Source organism: Chrysemys picta, chromosome 19 (genome assembly GCF_011386835.1).
Source record: "Chrysemys picta bellii isolate R12L10 chromosome 19, ASM1138683v2, whole genome shotgun sequence".
NCBI classification, from domain to species: domain Eukaryota; kingdom Metazoa; phylum Chordata; order Testudines; family Emydidae; genus Chrysemys; species Chrysemys picta.
The window spans coordinates 2,042,266-2,061,376 of NC_088809.1; the positions used below are offsets into that span (position 1 = coordinate 2,042,266).

General features: G+C 52.0%; 1 protein-coding gene across 43 annotated transcripts in view; it reads right to left on the minus strand.

The window, feature by feature from the left end:
* The window catches only part of MYO18A (myosin XVIIIA), a 129,226-nt gene that overhangs the window by 100,458 nt on the left and 9,657 nt on the right, over positions 1-19,111 (minus strand). For 42 of the 43 annotated variants that reach the window (XM_065573432.1, XM_065573468.1, XM_065573437.1 and 39 more), the window contains one exon: positions 9,933-11,058. In XM_065573432.1, coding sequence (XP_065429504.1) covers positions 9,933-10,946 — 1,014 coding nt within the window. In that variant the 5' untranslated portion in view covers positions 10,947-11,058. Of the gene's footprint in view, positions 1-9,932; positions 11,059-12,126; positions 12,411-19,111 lie in introns of those variants that run through there. The other variant, XM_065573433.1, reaches the window with a different exon arrangement.

Genomic DNA, 19,111 nt, shown 5'->3' on the forward strand with positions numbered 1-19,111 from the left:
AGCTTCTGTACCACATGACTGGAGGATAGCTAATGTGATGCCAATTTTTAAAAAGGGCTCCAGAAGTGATCCCAACAATTACAGGCCAGTAAGCCTGACGTCAGTACCGGGCAAACTGTTTGAAACTATAGTCAAGAACAAAATTGTCAGACACATACATTAACATAATTTGTTGGGGAAGAGCCAACATGGTTTTTGTAAAGGGAAATCATGCCTCACCAATCTACTAGAATTCTTTGAGGGGGTCAACAAGCATGTGGACAAGGGGGATCCAGTGGATATAGTCTACTTAGACTTTCAGAAAGCCTTTGACAAGGTCCCTCACCAAAGGCTCTTAAGCAAAGTAAACTGTCATGGGATAAGAGGGAAGATCCTCACATGGATTGGTAACTGGTTAAAAGATAGGGGGGGAAAGGGTAAGAATAAATGATCAGTTTTCAGAATGGAGAGAAGTAAATAGTGGTGTCCCCCAGGGGTCTGTACTGGGACCAGTCCTATTCAACATATTCATAAATGATCTGGGAAAAGAGGTAAACAGTGAGGTGACAAAATTTGCAGATGATACGAAACTACTCAAGATAGCTAAGTCCCAGGCAGACTGCAAAGAGCTACAAAAGGATCTCACAAAACTGGGTGACTGGGCAACAAAATGGCAGATGAAATTCAATGTTGATAAATGCAAAGTAATGCACATTGGAAAACATCATCCCAACTATACATACAAAATGATGGGGTCTAATTTAGCTGTTACCACTCAAGAAAGAGATCTTGGAGTCATTGTGGATAGTTCTCTGAAAACATCCACTCAATGTGCAGCGACAGTCAAAAAAGCGAACAAAATGTTGGGAATCCTTAAGAAAGGGATAGATAATAAGACAGAAAATATCATATTGCCACTATATAAATCCATGGTACGCCCACATCTTGAATACTAAATACAGATGTGGTCGCCCCATCTCAAAAAAGATATATTGGAATTGGAAAAGGTTCAGAAAAGGGCAATAAAAATTATTAGGGGTATGGAACGGCTTCCGTATGAGGAGAGATTAATAAGACTGGGACTTTTCAGCCTGGAAAAGAGATGACTAAGGAGAGATATGATAGAGGTCTATGAAATCATGACTGGTATGGAGAAAGCAAATAAGGAAGTGTTATTTACTCCTCATAACACGAGAACTAGGGGTCACCCAATGAAATTAATAGGCAGCAGGTTTAAAACAAACAAAAGGAAGTAGTTCTTAACACAAAGCACAGTCAACCTGTGGAACTCCTTGCCAGTGGATGCTGTAAAGGCCAAGACTATAAGAAGGTTCAAAAAAGAACTAGATAAGTTCATGGAGGATAGGCCCATCAATGGCGTCCCTAGCCTCCGTTTGCCAGAAGCTGGGAATGAGCGACGGGATGGATCACTTGAAGATTACCTGTTCTGTTTATTCCCTCTGGGACACCTGGCATTGGCCACTGTTGGAAGACAGGATACTGGGCTAGATGGGCCTTTGGTCTGACCCAGTATGGCCATTCTTATGTAAAGTTTCAAAGCTGTATTAAGTCAATGTTCAGTAGTTAACTTTTGAAAGACCAACCATAACGTTTTGTTCAGAGTTACCAATGTTGCAAGAGACTTCTGATCCGTGCACCTGCTCTCTCCTGGCTCCTCTACAGCTTTGGGTGGCTTCCCTGGGTTCAGGGTTACATTCAACTGGCTGGATGTTCAGTATGCACTTCACCTGACTGCAGCTCTGCCCTGCCATTTATAGCAGCAAGGGGCTTTGGGGTCCTGTGATATTCAAAGCGCTGTCTAACCCTACGTTCTTATTAACACTGGACTAAACCTCTGGCTGGGTCTCTCCCTCCCTTCACTGGCTGGAGGTGGAAGTCATTTCCGACCCCAAGGCACACCAGCCATGCGCTGGGATAGCGGCAAGTGAAACGTTAACAGTGTAACCGCACTGCCTAGGAACAAACATCCTGACAGCAAACCAGCAGCCCAGGAATTTGGTGACGCCTCCAAGTTATTTCACCCTTTCTTGGCACTGGTCACGGGGAAAGGGTTTCCCAAGACAGGAACAGGACATACTTCAGAGACTAGCGATGCCAATAATGGGCTGTTCTCCCTCGAGGGTCACTGCCCAATCAGCAGAGCGGTGCGCCACATACATGATCCAACCAGCCAGCTAGATCTCTGGCAGCTCGAGGGCCAAAGGAAAGCACATGAGATGCAGGTATGTCAAAGAGGCAGCACAAGCCAGTAGCACCAGGACTCCTGAGCTCTGTTCCCAACTTTGCTGCTGACTCGTTTTGCGACCTTGGGCAAGTATGTGCCTCAGTTTCCCTGTCTGTACATCAGGATAACCCCACAGCTTCCTCTGGAAAGCACTGTGTGATCTAGGGATGTGAAGTGCTGTAACAAGCTAAGTATTGACAACAGCTGAGGATTAAAAGGTCTCCATACACAATGCACTCCAGCCTTTCAACTAGCTACACTCGGCCCACTAACCACTACACTACAGTTCACACATGAGATCCTCCTCCTGCTGTCACGGAGTCAATACCACACAGGGATGGCCAGGGTGATGGACTAACAGTTTTCTTTCCCACACAGGGCAAGTTCCCCAAGGACACATCTCAGTTCTCTGTTCAAAGTCAAAGTCAAGAGATGGTCCTTAGCTGCGAAGACTGACACTGTGAAACAGTCTTGTGTCCTCCGTGTCCTTCTGCTCAGTTCTACCCCATTCCTCCCACATCACTTGGAGACAACACGGGCTTGTTCTCTTCTCTTTCGCCAGCCCTCCGGGAAGTTGGATGGTGATGCTGTGTTCTCGCTGCTGTGTTACACTGTAGCCACACTGGTGAGCAAGGGTTGCCGGCATTACTTGATTGTAAAGATAAATGCAGAAGGGAAACACTTGGTTTGAAGAATTGGAAAGAACTGTTTCAGCTTTGCAAATACATAAGGAAAAAAGTCATTCAAATTTCAGGCCTGCCAAATCAAGAGGGTTCTTCATGGGCCTTTCCACACCGGACTTTTAACTTCATTTGAAAGCTTGACATTTGCACCTGGGTTTAGCTCAGTTCCAGTTCAACAGGCGGCAAACAGGGTTTGGGTGGGCAGCATAAACCAGACCAAACTGCTTCAAGCCATTGCCAAGGTGGGAACACACAACACTGCAGGGAACTGCTCTCAGCTAGGCACTTACAGACAGGGAGAGAGAACTCGGTAGCGGACCTCCTGGTCTCCAGCCTACCTTAAACAAGGATACCCATGGGAAAGGCACTCACACGGCAAGCAGATGCAAAGGGTCTCCTCAAACCTTAGGTTTCACTGTATGTTACATGCTGAACTTACATTTTCAGCATCTGCTTTTTAACTTTTTACTGGAAAGCTACCTCAAGATGCTCATGCCATGTGAGCTCAGCTCAGAGCTCTAGCGCTGGGCAATTTCTCTCAGCAACCACAAATCTCTACACATCTTTAGCAGGCTCGGGCCATGACTTGGAGCAAAAGGCAAAGGAAGTGGGAAGAACAGTGTAACAGAGACAGCAAGAGCTTGTAAGGCTCGCTTCCCACCCCCAACCTCTCCAAAGAGGAGATGGAGACATTTCGACACAGAAAGGTAATAGCTGCGATTCAGGACTGGCTCTGGAGAATGACTAGAACTCAGACTGTCAGACACAAAGCCCTAATGCACTGGCCACTTACAGAGCTGCTGGAGGTGCTTGACAGACTCTATGCTCCTGTGGAAATCTCGGAGATCTTGTGGCTGCCACAGACCGGCCACTTTCCCCCAGCAGCAAGCGTTGTGCGTTCAGATTCAGAATGCTCCACGACACAGACAAGGCACAGCAGCATACGGAAGAGCAGGGATTGCTCCTACCAGCAATGAGTAGGTCAAATCTGCTCATCTACCCTACAAACCCTCCTCTGAGGACATCGCCAGCAAAGTGTCATCAGCACAGAAGACAGCTATCCACAGCGCAGCAACCTGCTCCCCAAGACACAGGCTACATCAGCATCACCACCCATCCTGACGTTGTCTCTTTCATAATCAAACATGCACCTCTGGCTACAATGATCTGAAAGATTCCAATCAGCTTCCTTATGATTTTGAGAAGAGGTCAACATACCGAGAGAGACACCTGGGGGGCAAGGGAAAGAGGTCCGCAACCATCAGAACTTTCCTGCAGCCTAAACATACAGGTGCCACGGGAGAGGAGGAAAAGGAAGCTAGACTCAAGGCATGGAGCCTTCACCAGCAGTCAGGGGAACTCCCGGCACGTGGGGATACAAGTTACTGGCTTCTCAACAACTGCAGCTCCAGCTGCTCTGACAGGACCTGAGTCGCTCTTTATTTTCCAATTCAGCAGAACTCTAGCAAAATCAGTCTGAGTGCCTGGGCTGGTCTCCGCAGGCTGACCAAGAGGCTTCTGCAAGCATCACATTCAGCAAATACCTGCCAAACAACACAACTGCATCACAACGTGCGCTACAGCACAACCAGCAAACACAAGCAACGAGGTCCAACCTCCGTAGTCACTCGGGGTGGAATTCACCCCTCTGTGCACAGGGCCAGCACAACGCCTACGCTCCATAGGGCCTAGCTAGCCCTGCTCTGAGGCCTGAAGTAGGATCCGAGTAGTAGTTAGCCCTTGTGCTGACCCTCACTCCCTAAATTGGCCCATTGGGGCAGCCCACATAGGCTGTAGCTTCATGCACCAATTTCTGCAATGCCTCCTAGGCCCCAGGTGGAGGTGCTGCCTTAACTCAGAATCTCTTTGCTTGTATGTCAGCCATGAAGTACACTGTTAAAGCTCTCAGACAAAGCATAAATCCATCCACCTGAATGCCAGAGGGTCTGGCTGGATCCATCTGCTAAGCAAAGCTGGGTGTGTTAAACCAGGGCCTTGCTCCTTCCCATCTCTTCTTCTCTGCCTACTTGATCCTGCAGCAAAGGGATGGCATTTCATTCGTGTCCACTGCAGCAGGCTCTCTGGTCACAAATGTTATCTAAGGCTCTGCTGTAGGATGAAGCAGACGAAACCAAGCTGGAGGGTGGGGGTAAGTTCTAATTCAGAACACAAATATCTGCCCAGTAGTTGCACAGACCGTGCCTGGCCCAGCCAGCTGATACTTACATGAACGTCGCATTGTGCTGACTCCGTGAGAAGGGCTGCCGGCAGTTCGTTTATCGCTTGTGGGAAGGAATATCTCCATTTTTTAAAAAGGGGGGCGTGTGTGTGTGGGGGGTTAGTTGATTGTTAATTATTCCAGAGCTAAGTACCAAAAAGTGATGCTTACTGTAGGGCCTACCCAATCAAAGCAACAGGCGCTACAAGAGTGTACACGGTACATGCTCCCAGAGCTTTCCTGCTGCCATCTCTTACAAGGCCCAGGTTACACTGCTGACACCTGTCCTCACTGAACTAAGGAGTGATTCTGAACAGATTTAGCTAAATTGGTGCAATTTTGTGTGTGGACATTCTGATTTAAACCTGGCTTATAATGGTTGCAAGTTAACTCACCACAACCAGTTTTAACCCAATAAAAGCATCTGGACCAGCGTAACTCCTCCTGATCAGTATGGATATAGACAAGTCCTGCAGCACAAATGACAGCAAGTGCATCCCGGGAGCCTTCCCGCCAGGTGACGCCTAGGTCTCTGCCAGGGATGCCCATAAGCTGTCATTCTGCACTGAACGCACTGCCTGTGCCTCGTAATATCACCCTCTGCACACAGACCTTTGGCTCACCCTTTGGATCCTGAAGCCATTATGTTGTTCCCCTGGCAAGGCAAAGACCCCAGCAAAACCTCGGCCCACCCAGATGCTCAGAACACCAGTGCAAAACGAAAGGCAAGGCCCTTTGCTGCTATTTGCTATGAGGATGATTTGCATTACAGAGAGCTCCCATTCTGGGATTATGACAAGATACAGCAGGTCTCCTGCAGCCCAGATTCCCCTTCCTCCCCCCGCCTCCCCAGCTGGTCTGAAAACCACTAAGACAAGAGTAATATTGGGAGCCCAGGCCACTTCCACATAAGCAGAGGGTCAGGTGCTGAGAAGCGCATGCATGGCCCAGAGACCGGCTGCCTTTCCTCCCCACCCTAACTCGGTACCAGGCAAACATAGTCGTTTGGCTTTTACTTGGAGAGCTTCCTTGAACGCACTCTCCACTGAAAGAGACTTCTTAGATTTTGTCGGTTTCCATTATGCTGCACATTTCCTTAGGACTTCCTACTCATTTCTGCACCATAAACATCTGGCAGGTCCTTTAGCAGCTGATCCTACAATGCTGACTGCATGCTTCACAATACGCATCCCTTTGGCAGAAGCCTGAAACAAGGCCAAGCTTTGATTCTTTTAGACGTAAAGGGTATTCTTGTCCAGGCAGCTGGAGCTAAAATGCAAGTGCATCTCTCCGTGTCAGAGGCATGCTTAACTCTTCAGGGGCCTCGCATTTTGGGGGGCTTTGTCCAAACTTAAAATGACCCTGTCAGAACGAGAGGCTCAGTTAGTCAACAAGCCAATGTAGAGTGTAGCTGGGTGGCCACTGTACTAGCAAGCAGGATACGGGCCACCGAGCTGTTACATTACTGTCTACACAGCACCACAGTGCACTTGGCACTTCACAAACGACGCACTGCGATTTATAAACCACACGTGTCCCACCCCGTAGTATACACACGGCACTACTTCAATAATCCCCCCTTGGGAGACACCTCCATATCCACAGCGCGGCTCAACGTGGCTACGGGAAAGCACCCTTTTTGCACAGCGGTACTATGGGGATGCCTCTGGCGGTGAGCAGCAAAGCTTATTTCCCTCTAGGATCGGACTGCTATATGCAGAAACATTCCCCACTGAAACTACAGGAGACGCATCTAGACATGGAGCCACCACACACATATGGCTCACAGCTGCAGAACACAGACTCTGAGCCAGGTGCCTGACACTCCAAAACCTCGGCACCTGCCAAACTCTGCAGCAGCAGACACGCTTCGGTTTGCTGGGTATCTCCTCCAACCCGGCTTCTGGACACTCCTCAGAACCTCCCTGTCCCACTGGCCTCATTCCACTCCACTCCACTGCTCATCTGGGCACAGCAAAGCCAGACCCTGGAAAGGGATTCTGCTGAGCAAAACCAGCCCTGCCTCACACTGCTAGCACCTTCCTGGGTTGTTGAACCCAACCCTCATTTAGCTTCCCACCAGGGATGCTGTTTGTTTTCTTTATACATGTCCCTCCCTGGGAACAATAAAAATAAACTAGTCAGCTTCGCTTTTGTTCAAGTCAGTTTCACACACAGGTTCTCATGCCACAGCCCAGCCCCACAATGCCAACAAACTGGCAGGGGAAGGGTTATATCCAAACCAAGAACACTGTTTTCATTACACTGTAAACAGGAAAATGCCAGATTTGATTTAATTTATTTATTTTTACCAAAGCTACATGTTGGACTTAAACCACTAGATCCTGTCCCTTTAAATAGCTTATCCTGTTTTCCAGGCTAATTACCCAGGAGGCTCTCTGCTCTCCCGGGTCACCATCAGCAGGAATTAGTGAACCAGCCACAGAGCACAGCCACTTTGGAAGCAGCACAGAATGTTGTGGCAAAATTAACCCTTTGCATGGTGGCATTTTCTATCAACCAAACAATAGTTTCTATCAACCATGCCATAAGCGTTTGCTCCTCTTTATTAGGGATGTAAAAGGTTAACTGGTAAGCAATAGTCTTACTATTTAACCCACCTTAACTGTTAACCCCGGGTCGGCCGGCGGGATCGGCCCCAGCCGCTTAATTGGTTAACTGCTTAAACGACAGATTTTTAATCGTTTAAATGGTTAACTTTTTAGACGGTATTTACATGAGAGCCTGTCAGTATTTAGTAGGAGACCTCGTGCACCCACACACACCCCCTGCTGGACCCTATCCCCTGAGCCCTAAACCCACCAAACCTAGCTGAATCCCGCCACGTGAGGGTCACCCCATCCCCATTACCCAGCCCGCTTACTTATACCCATGACTGTCTCTACCTCCCGTATGGGTGATAGACCCTCACCGTTTATCGACTGTCTCCTGATCCCGCCCACCGGTTACCCACCCCTCATTGGGGATATTGCAGTCTGTATATACTATGTGTGCTGCCCAGCCCCAAAACACCAACATACCCCTATACTCTGTATGTTACCCCCAATGACCAATAACTAACGCTTCAAATTTTCTGTATCGTTTATTTTTTTAAAATATTCTCTAATAAAATTTAAATCTGGATTACCTGAACCACCAGAACAGCAAGTGAGCAATCTTTTCACTTTCTTTTAAACAGCAGCAACACATTTAGTTATCTGATATGTACAACAATCCACTCCCTTGTTCAAGGGATTCAAAGGCATTACAGAGCTGGGCTTTCCAAGACCGCATCCTGCAACACAAAGTGCTACTGGAGCCGTGCAGAGCTACCAGGAAAATGTACCGTTCTCCAGAAGAAACAAAAAATCTATTGGCCCCCATTTCACAACCATGATTCTAGTGAAAAAACTAGGGATATTTTACTTGCCCATGAAAAAGAGGTGCTGCCCCCAGTGAGCGTGCAAGAGGAATTTTGCATGGCTGTGCTAGAAGGACACAACATTTTCTTAAGGGCACGTTTACACTAGAAAATCTCATTTCAGTTTACACCTGCCCTGGCAATGTCAAACATGGCTTAGCACTCAGTGTAGACAAGGACTGTCCTGCTGAAAGTCGTGTTAGCTGGTCGCAAACCACCTGAGACGCAATGTTCAATATGACACATCTCTGCCCACACAATGAGTGAAACCTGGGTAGGGCCCTGGCAGGGAGCAAGAGCTAACAGCTGTGTAGCCAGGGCGGCTCTGCTCCCATCTGACCAGCACCTTATATCCTCACAGTCCTTCACACCACAGGCAAGGTATTTCCAAGGCCCCAACTCCAACATGTCATAACTCCCCAGGGGGAAGAAGAGAGTTCAAATAGGTCAAGAGACCCAGATCTCAGTTACTGCAATGGATCGAAGTCTGGGTCCTACTGGGCTATGGGAATGAAGAACAGTCTTTAACTGAGGGAACCTCTGACCACATTCTCCAGTTCCCCTCCCCTGGCTCTCTGCATACGGAGCAGTGACAAGCACATCAGTGTATATGAGCTAAGGGACTACATGTTTCACCACAGAGAAATTGGGGACGAACCCTGTGGTTCTATTTCCCCACAATGCACATACAGCTAAGTAGCTGGCTCACTCCACAGGCCTGAATCCGGCCCCAGGAGCAGTCCAGGATGTTACATTTATAATGCAGGCATAAGGCGCGCCAAGAACAGGTGTCTATATAGGGATCTATCCCAGGGAGCCCAGGCAGACACTGCAGGCTGCTGTGATGACTTGCCAGGAGTCCAGGGCACCAAAGTCTGTGTAACGCACAGCTGACCACAGAAGCGCTCTTCAGTACGATAAAAAGAAATGCCTGCACGAGGTTCTAGCAGACACGCCAGGTCCAGAAGGCTCTCTCCCACCAATAGCTGCTCCCAGTTCTCTTTTCAAGGGGCACCCCCCTAAACCTGTGAAGGGAGGCGGTGACTGGTCCAAACACACACATCCCCTCCCCAAAAATCTTCTGCAACACCAGGCGAAACCTTTTAAGCTGCTATTACTTTAAATTGCCACACCAGAGCCACGTCGGGGGCCACACGCTAATACCATCTCCCAGAATCCCCTGCTCCTCACTGCCTATTCCTTTCAGATGGGAAGAGCTTTGGGCACTGCCCCCTCCCTAGTCACACACAAGCCGCACCAAACCAGTGCCCATGTGCGCTATCCCCCAACCTCAGAGCTGCCAGGGGAGCCGAGCTGGATACCCCAGGGCTGGTTAGCACTGAACGAACCAAAGAGACCGACACACTTTAGCAACGGGCTACTCACATCGAAGGCCGCTCGGCGCAGGCCCTCGCTGCTCCTCAACCAACAGCGGCTCAACTCGCTCAGCTCCAGGATGGGCTGCACTTTCAGCCGCACAGTCTCCCCTGACTGCCGGATCATCTCCACTATCTCGTCTCGAGACTTGTTCTCCACGTTCCGGCCGTTGATTTCCACCAGCCGGTCCCCCGGCACCAACCCCAGTGCCAGGTCCTTGGTGCCAGCACCCGGCTCCGCAAAGTGTACCACCCGCCTGTACACCTGCCCGTCAGGGGCCCGGTCCAGCATGGTCGTGCGACGCAGAGAGAACCCAAAGTCACCGGTGTTACGTCGCTGCAGCTCCAGCTCCCGGGGAACGGGGGGCTGGGGCGGCACCACCATGGGCAGCCTCAGCTCAGCAGGAAACCTCTTGCTGACCACCTCGGGCACCCTGGCTCGCAGCGCCGATGATGAGGGGGCCCTCAGGTGGCCCATGGGTGCTCCCTGCTTGCTGAGCTGAGTCTCCAGCATGCGCACTTCCACCTGCGGGGAAGGGGCTGCAGAGTGCTCGGAGGGTGTGGAGGTCTCCGAGGCACTCTCGTCCCGGCTCTTCTGGGAGAAGGAAAACCTCTTGACAATCATTTGGGAGTTCTGCTTGGCCAGGGAACCGAACTTGGCCGCCCGCTGCAGAACCGAGCCCTTGAAGTTTGTGTCGTCCACCTTGAGGTCATCGCTGGAGCTGGCTGTGCTGAGATGGCCCGAGTCCAGGATCACGCTGCCCCGGTTGCTGTCTGAGTCGATGTCAGTGAGGTGCAGGTCTGAGCCACTGGCCACCTTGATGGGAATGGGGTTGGAGATCTCCAGCCGGGACTTGGACTCTCTCTTGGAGGTGCGGCTGAGGTTGAAGAAGCCCCTGCGCAGGCTCATCTCCTCCAGGCTCTTGAGCTCGGCTGCCGACATCCGCTCCTTTTTCTCCTTCTTTTCCTTCTTGTCCTTCCTCGACCCATCTTTGTCTTTGTCCTTTTTCTTCAAGTTAAACATGTTGGGAGGGCTCGCGGGAGGCACCCGCACTCCAAAGGGCAGGAGGCCGCTGAGAGTCAGCGGCAGCCGCTCTACAGCTCTGGGTCCTGCTGCCTTTCTGCTGGGTCTGCTGCTGCACAGGCAAAGAACAGAAACAAAACATCTTGTTAGCCAGAGGAGCTCGCACGACGGGCACCTCCCAATTCCCCAGCCTGGACCTATGGCCCAGCCCCCCAAACCCAGACTCTGCTGCTCTCTGGCTCGCACTGCTCACTCCCCGCCAGGGCACATACCAGGCTATCGAGCACGAAGCTTCTCTGATGGCAACAGGAGATGCACACATGGGGCGAGGGCACAGGGCAGCCCACCTCTTCCTGTTGCGTTTGAGATAGCCGCATCGGGGAAAGCCGAAGGGCTAGGGATGGGATTCCAAACATCTCAATCCTAGGAGGCTGGTTCCCAGCTCAGCCTGGCATTAAGCAAGCTACCATAAGCGCTCCATGGGCTATGCAAAGTGAGGGGGTGGCTCACAGACAGCTGCAAGTGGACAAGGGCCCATGTCACAAGATACATCATTCTCTCTCTATGGCCTGACCCTGGGAGGCAGCGAGCAGCTGCATCTCCATTGGACTCAGGCCCCGATTAACAACCCCAACCGAGACGCCAAGGAACAAATGAGCCACTGGGACCATACTCCCCTCTCACCCAAACAACAACTGGATATAACAGCATTCCCACACACCACCCCTTGCCTCCCCGCCCCGCTGCACAGGCAGGGCTGAGGAGCACAGGTGGGGGAAGCAGAAAAGCTCATCTCTATGGCTGTCAATCTGGCAGCTTTCAACAGCACTGAAGACTCTTCCCAGTAAGGAGAGGATGCAGGTGTCCTGCCGTGGATGCCTGAACACAGCAAATCAGGACAGGGTTAACAGAGGGCTCCTGCATACAAGCTTTTCTCCTCTCCCCTCCAGCTCAAAGGTAACAGTACTGGGAGACCCCAGCAGGGCGCATCACAGGCAGAATAAGGTGGATGTCAGAGGCGGATGGAAAAGCTTCTTCCAAAGACATTTCCAGAACCCAAATCAGCTCAGGTCACACGGGCACGTCTTGAAACAAAATCCCCTTCTTCTGCCCCCATCCCTCTACCTGTCAAGACCTGAACTTCCTCCCCTGCTCCCCCACAATGGAGAGCACCACTAACCTCTAAAGGAGAATTTCTCATGCATCCATCCCCTGCTGTGCCTTAGGCCGGGCAGGCCAGCAGCTGCAGGGGAATGCAGGTCTCACCAAGTAAAAGGAATTGCTTTTCAGAGGTCTGATTTTACTTGCAGGGTTTCAGCCCGCACAGAGATTCCCTCCCTGATACAGGACTGCATCCAGCCCATTCTTGCTTTGCTGTAGCTGTAAGAGTCTCTTGCTCTCTCACTCAAAAAGCCCCTTGTTAAAATAAACAGAGGCCTTGTTAGGACAGGGGAAAGCCCTGCCCTAGGCTTCTGTCCTGGGCCTTTCAAAAAACAGCGGTCACAAAAACCCTGAGCGCTGAGGCCCCTCCCCATCAGTGACCCAGAAGAAAGGGGACCTGGGCTAACAGCAGCAGCTAGCGGTCTCTGCCTGGGGGAAGGGAAGCTTCCTGCAGGGAACACAGAAAACATAGCCCTTACTAGTCCTTTTTATTTTTTTATTATTATTATTAGAATAAACAGGATCCTGGAAACTCTCATCCCTCTGAGACAGTGATAAGTGTCTAAAATTAGTCTCTGCAACACAGAACCCGTGATGCTGCCAGGCGACCTCTAGGAACAGTCGCTCTTTCATTCGGCTGCATCTCCCTGACTTTGGGGGAGGTACCCAGCCTGCTGCAAAACGTGACAGACACATGAACAGCCTGGCTCACTCCTCAGCCAATCAGTCCCAGCTAGAAGCAAAAGCCCCTGCCAGGGCTACTGCTCCAACTGCCTTCTCCAGGGCTGCCACAGCCAAAGAGGAATTGCAAGAATTGCTGCATTACTCATATAGGGAGGGATATTTCTCCTCCCCCTCTATGGGGGTTTTAGCCAATACCCCAGTCAGCACCCTGATAATAGCATACACCCAAAATCAGTGGGCCAACAGGTCTGAGCTATTATATGTGCCCAGAGCCAAAAGGAAGTCCAAACAACACCAGAGGTGCACGCTCTGTGGCGTCACAAAACCAGACCCTGTGATCACACCCTTCGCTGTCAGGTAAGAGATATGGCTCTCTCAAGACAATTCTTTCCTCGTCAATATTGCACACACAGATTCTGGCCAATTACACTCCAAGCTCCACTGTGTGATTTGTTTACAAAAACAAGACAAAATCAAACAGCTGTATGGAGAAAAAAATGGAGAGATACAGACCGACAACTATATGTAAATGTAGCAGGAAGTCACCCACTTAAAGAAATTACCCTTAACACAATGTATCTGATGGGAGAATACTCCAGATTGTAAATATCTGCTTTCAGAGCTGTCAGTTCATGTGCTCTGAGAAACAGAAGCAATTTACGGAGCGAGCGAGCGAGCGCTCGCGCACACACACACACACGCGCCCCATTGTGCTGGGTTCCTGAGCTCCCCCTTCTGGCTGTACAACAGTTATAAGGTGAATCCGGGCTGCACACTAAGGAGAGCGCACGCACGAGGGAGGACAAAGAGCAGGATGATTTCAGACCCATTTCAAGGCACAGCTAACACACAAAGCCAAAACCCAGCGCTTGCCAAACAGAAAAGAGACATCAGGAGGCCCAGGGATGTCAATCAATGCTGGGTCAACACTGGAGAGCACCAGCAGCAGCATTTTGTCCCTCCAGAGTGCCTTCCATGCCTCCTACTAGCTGCTACCATTAATCTGCACTGCCTTGCTGTGGACAGGAACTGTTAGACCCATTTCACAGATGGGGACACTGAGGCACAGAGCAGAGATGGGAGTTGCCCGAAATGGCAAAGCTAGAATGGAAGCCAGGAGTCCCGAATCTCACTCCACCACTAGACCAACACTGCCTTCCTTTTATTTAAGTATTAATGATTTAAACTTTGAGTAGGGGGTTGGACTAGATGACCTCCTGAGGTCTCTTCCAACCCTGCTATTCTATGATTCTAAGTACTGAGCACCTTTCCTCTGACTCCTGAAACCAGCAACAGAGTAAGGGCTTGTCCACACTTGGAGTTATTCAGCAATATCTATTGCATGCGAATGACCTTTCAACTGCAGACAAGCCCAAGAGCAATTCCAGCCTGCGAGGCCCTTATTTAGGCACAGCAATGGCATGCTCCCTGCTGCGGTCCCTGCCTCAAGGACCAGCTATCCATGTACAAAGTGCTTTTCCTTTGACCCCTCACCCTTTAACAGCCCCTTCGGCCTAGCGAGTCCAGAGCTCATGGGTGAGGGGAATCTGGAGCCCAGCTGGCAAAACCAGGACAAGGCAAGAGAAAGAGAAGCAGCTTGTCGATGGTGAGCTCCGGCCCCCACGCTCTGCCGCCAAGTGCTGCCAGGGAAGGAGCTGGTGAAACAGGTCTCCTCCCAGTGCGGGCCAGCCACATGGGCACACGCTCATACAGACAGACACAAGGAGCCCGGGACACCCGCCCACAGCACATGCAGCATGGCAAAGACCCACGAGAACTCTTGTCACATGTTGAGAGGGTTACCAGGCCAAAAACCCACAGCTTGGCTTCACCACTGTGTTCACCCTGCCCCCAGCATCCTGCCAACTGCCACAACATTGGAGCCTTCATCAGCCTCCTCCTGCAGCGCCCGCCCTAGGTCTGTGCAGCGGGGGGATAATTGAAGGTTTATTCTCTGTGCTGGATTTGACACCCCAACCAGCAATTCTGCACACGTGTACCACACATGACTGCTCCCTCTCCTACTACTGCCTCCTGGCAAGAGAGCCAGCAGGGCACGCTGGAACCCGTCACCTACGCCAGCCGCACCTCTGCTCTGATGATGAGAGCGGCTGCAATTTGCTCTATTTTATGATAACTAGGTGCAGCCCTGGAGCTGCCAGCCCGGCTCTCAGCTGTGCACACAGGGCACATACCGCAGTGACGTAAGCAGCAGGGTGATTGGCCAGTCAGCAGAGCTGCAGAACGAGTGCGGATTACACACCAAGGGGCTAGAGCGTAGGGGAGATGCGTCTGCTTGCTCCAGACTGAACCAGGCCCCATGTCAGAGCAAAGCACCCAGCAGTTCCAAAGGGACTCACAAGACCACCCTCCTTCCTCATCTCCTCAGGCACCTCCTGTCCACGGGCCAGGCTAGTGCAGCACTAGCACATTGCACCTGGCTCAGGCATACCGGGGGCAGCTCATCCCAAGGGTAAGATGGGCAGAGAGTACAGGAGTCCAAGCAAGGGGCCACTGATTACACAATGTGGCCCCGAGCACACAGCCCGTGGGGGCAAAGCCTCTGGCAAAGAAAAGAATGAAAAATGGAAGCGGCAGCGCCCCCGAATATCAGCAAGGCCCCAGCCAGGCACTGCATTTACAATAGCAAGGTGGAATCTCCTGTCACTGGCACAGGCTGCCTTGGGAAGGGCTCTCACTCAGCCCCGGGGAGCGCTTCTCCTCACACACCCCAGCCAAAGGCGCAGCGATCCCAAGGAGCATGACTAAGCCACCTGCCCAGGCCGCGCACTCAGCCTGGGCAGGAACACGCAGGCCAAGGAAGGGGAACTGACACTTGAGATTGTTCACAGCACAGTCTGAAGATCATGTGTCTTTCCTTTGCTCTTCTGAAGCTGTACCCGGGCCAGGCCGGCTCCGTACTGAACACGGCAATGTCATTAGTCCTTTGACGTCTGCATTCTTCCAGTGTGTGGAGCACGAGAGGGTTCCTCGTTTGAGGTGGTCCCTTGTCTCTCTCACCAACAGAAGCTATTCCCTCCCCTACCTTGTCTCTCCATTGGTCCATGGACACCTTTCATTTATCAATGTTCATAAACTTTAACACAACATTTGGAAACATCCCACACTAAAGCCTCAATCTGTCTCATAATTCACCCTGCGCACCTCTATGTGAGAGAGGAGACACAGTCACAAAGGTCAGGCACCCTCCTGCTCCTGGGCATGAATCACCGCTAAGTAATGGGGTCAAGAGGAAATGCCCCAGGGGCAAGTTATTCCAGCACTATCCACTGTGGGCTTTCAGGACATCTGATACTGGCCCCTGGGGTAGGTGGATCACTAGTCTGACCCACTGTGGCAATTCCCATGTTCCTGTGATATCACTTGCCATCTTCTGTAATTACCTAATCCTCACCAGGTATGTCTACACTGCATTAGACACCCACGGCTGGCCCATGCCAGCTGACTCAGGGAAAGGGATTCAGACTAGGGGGTTGTTTAATTGCGGTGTAGACATTCAGGCTAAGGCTGGAGCCCAGGCTCTAGGACCCAGCGAGGTGGGATAGTCCCAGAGCTCCAGCTGCAGTCCCACCTGAATGTCTACATGGCAATTAAACAGCCCCTTAGCCCCAGCCCGTCAGCGGCACAGGCCAACCGTGGGTGTCTATCTGCAGTGTAGACATACCCTGTGGTCCCTGTGCGGCAGGGCAGCATTACCTGCCCCTCCTTTGCAGAGGAAGTGACTTGCCCAGGCAGCAGGTCAGTGGCAGAGCTGGGAACAGAACCCAGCCGTTCCTGACTCCGACCCACGTCCCTCTCACCCAGCACCCCAATGCCTTGTGGCCCACATGCAGCCCATCTGAAACACAACAGTGGAGCGCTCATGCTCTTTCTCTACTTCCTGACACACACACACCACACAGCAGTCACTTGCCTGCTTTGCTTCCATTCCCACAGCCAGCCACAGCCAGGAAGTCTGTACTCCGCTGTAGGACACTCTCCATTTTCTCTCCTCACAGCCCCTAAAAGGGGAACCTAGCAAGTCCCCGTCCCGCCCCCAACTCCTTCCTTCTTGGCTTCAAGTCCTGAATTCTGCAGCAACTGACCTGACCCCTTGACCCTGCTCTGCATTCTTCCCCCTCCTTAGACTGAGCAGACGCTCGGGAATGGGGGAAGCCGCCAGGGTCAACACAGCGACAGTAAAACTCAGGCAGGACAGACAGACAGGGATACTGACAGAAGGCACAGTCTCTCCAGGCACTTGGGGGTCTCGGGCCAACCTCAGCCCAGGCGGGCCCTTCCTTGCATAGGGCGTGAAACTCGAGGACTTTCAGGCTCCCAACCAGGCAGAAGTGAAGACACTGCTCTGCCCTAGGGGCTCTGGGCCTCCACTCACACCGAGCCACAGGGAGCTAATGAGATGCTGAACTTCCCCATGTGACTCCCACCCCACTCTCCATCTATAGCTCATCTGGTCAGAGCAGGTCCTGCCCGCACAGCACCCAGCGCACTGATGGAGCTATTCTACACACAGTGTGGTGACAGCGCACAGCACAACGGCAAAAACCCACTTGAGCACTGGAGTTACTGCTCCAGTCCAGAAGGGGCCCATCCCCCAGCAGGGCTGGGCGGTTATCAGCCGACAAGATCATCACTATCAGTTTAGCCTGGCATGGCAGAGGTGCTGCCCCGCCGCTTTAGAGGGGTGCAGCCAGGAGCGGGGACAGTGAGGCTCACACAGAACAGAGAGACTAGCTGACGGGTCTGATCACACTGAACAGCCACCACCTACCGGCCCCGCATCGCCAAAGCCTTTATTGCCGAGGTGACTGCAGTGGCCCCCGATGGGAAAAGGCTCCTGATATCAGCAAGGCTAATGGGAAATCTTCCAGAGGGCTCCAGCACATTTTCTCTGGGACCAATTCCGCTCCCAGCACTTCCTGTGTCTCAGACCCACACCGGTGGGAAGGAAGGACAGGAGAGGTGACGCCAGGGAAAGCACAGAGGTTTCTTCCACAGAGGGCCAGGTTCCAAGTGAATCAGAGCGATGGAGATCTCAGCTCAAACCACCAGGACACAATTGCAATGCTAAGACTCTGAGCGTCTCAGCCACAGATCTCACACAACTACTATCATTAGCCCCATAATCCTCCTCCGGGAACCATGCCACCCTCAGAGCCTGTCTTTCTATGGGGGAGGTTTGGAGGCTGGGAGTTTCCTGCACAACCAGCAGTCAAAGCCAACACACCTGGATGGACGTGCCACGTGACATCAGGGATTTGAGGGGTTTGGCAGGAACACAGAGAGAATGGACACATGGGCAAGCATGCTAGGCCTCGCTCTGCTCCTGAAGTGCCTTATGTTGTTGTCACGAAGTATTGGGAAACTCAGGGCCCTGCACCCCCGGCTTCCTGCGATTCACCATGACTCTCAGCCAGCCAGTAAAGTAGAAGGTTTATTTGGATGACAGGAATACAGTCCAAGACAGGTCTTGCAGGCACAGACAACAGGGCCCCCCCTCAGTTAGGTCCAGCTTGGGGTCCCAGGGCATGCCAGCCCACCCCCCTTGGGGGGTCAGAGCCATCTCTGCCTCCCAGCCATCTCTCCAGCCTCCTTCCAGCCTGCTTCCAGCACTCTGGCTTCAGCGACCCCTCCCACAGCCTTTGTTCAGTTTCCCGGGCCCCGGAGTCATCTGACCTCCAACCCCCTCCTGGGTTCTCATGTTACAAGCTCAGGTATGTTCCCTTGGGCCGGCTCCCATCCCCCGATGCAGACCATCCTAGTCACACTCCCCTGTCAGCATTCACACACCCCAGCAAGAACAGTCCCAGTTCGTCACATCTCTCCCCCCTTCGAGACCGAACTGAGCAGGGTCACTTTAGCCAGTGACCCGCGGAAGTTCGAACCTACCCCCGTTCCCATGGATGCCCCCGCATCCCTCCAGTTCCTTGGTGGGAGTTACACCAGGCCCCTTCCGTTCCACGCCCCCCCTTAGGTCGGGGTGCTTGATGGCACTCGCAGTTCGCATGTGGGAAGGTTTATGCAGCCTGTGCCCTTTTCCCACCCCCATACCTCTGGGGTTCCAACTGGGCTGTGGTCTTCTCCCAGCGCTCCAGTCTGGAGGTCTGTGCTTTGGGCTCTCTTGGTTTAGAGCCGCCCTTTTAACCTTGGCCACCCTCTGGAAAGGATCCTTTATGCTGGGCAAGGGTCCTAAAGCTGTTTTCCCCTTGTCCCAGGCCTTCCTCCCCCTCTGACAGGGGTCACAGGATCCGCAGTACTGTCGGACAGTAACAAAGACCCCAGGCCAGTAAAAGCTCCGT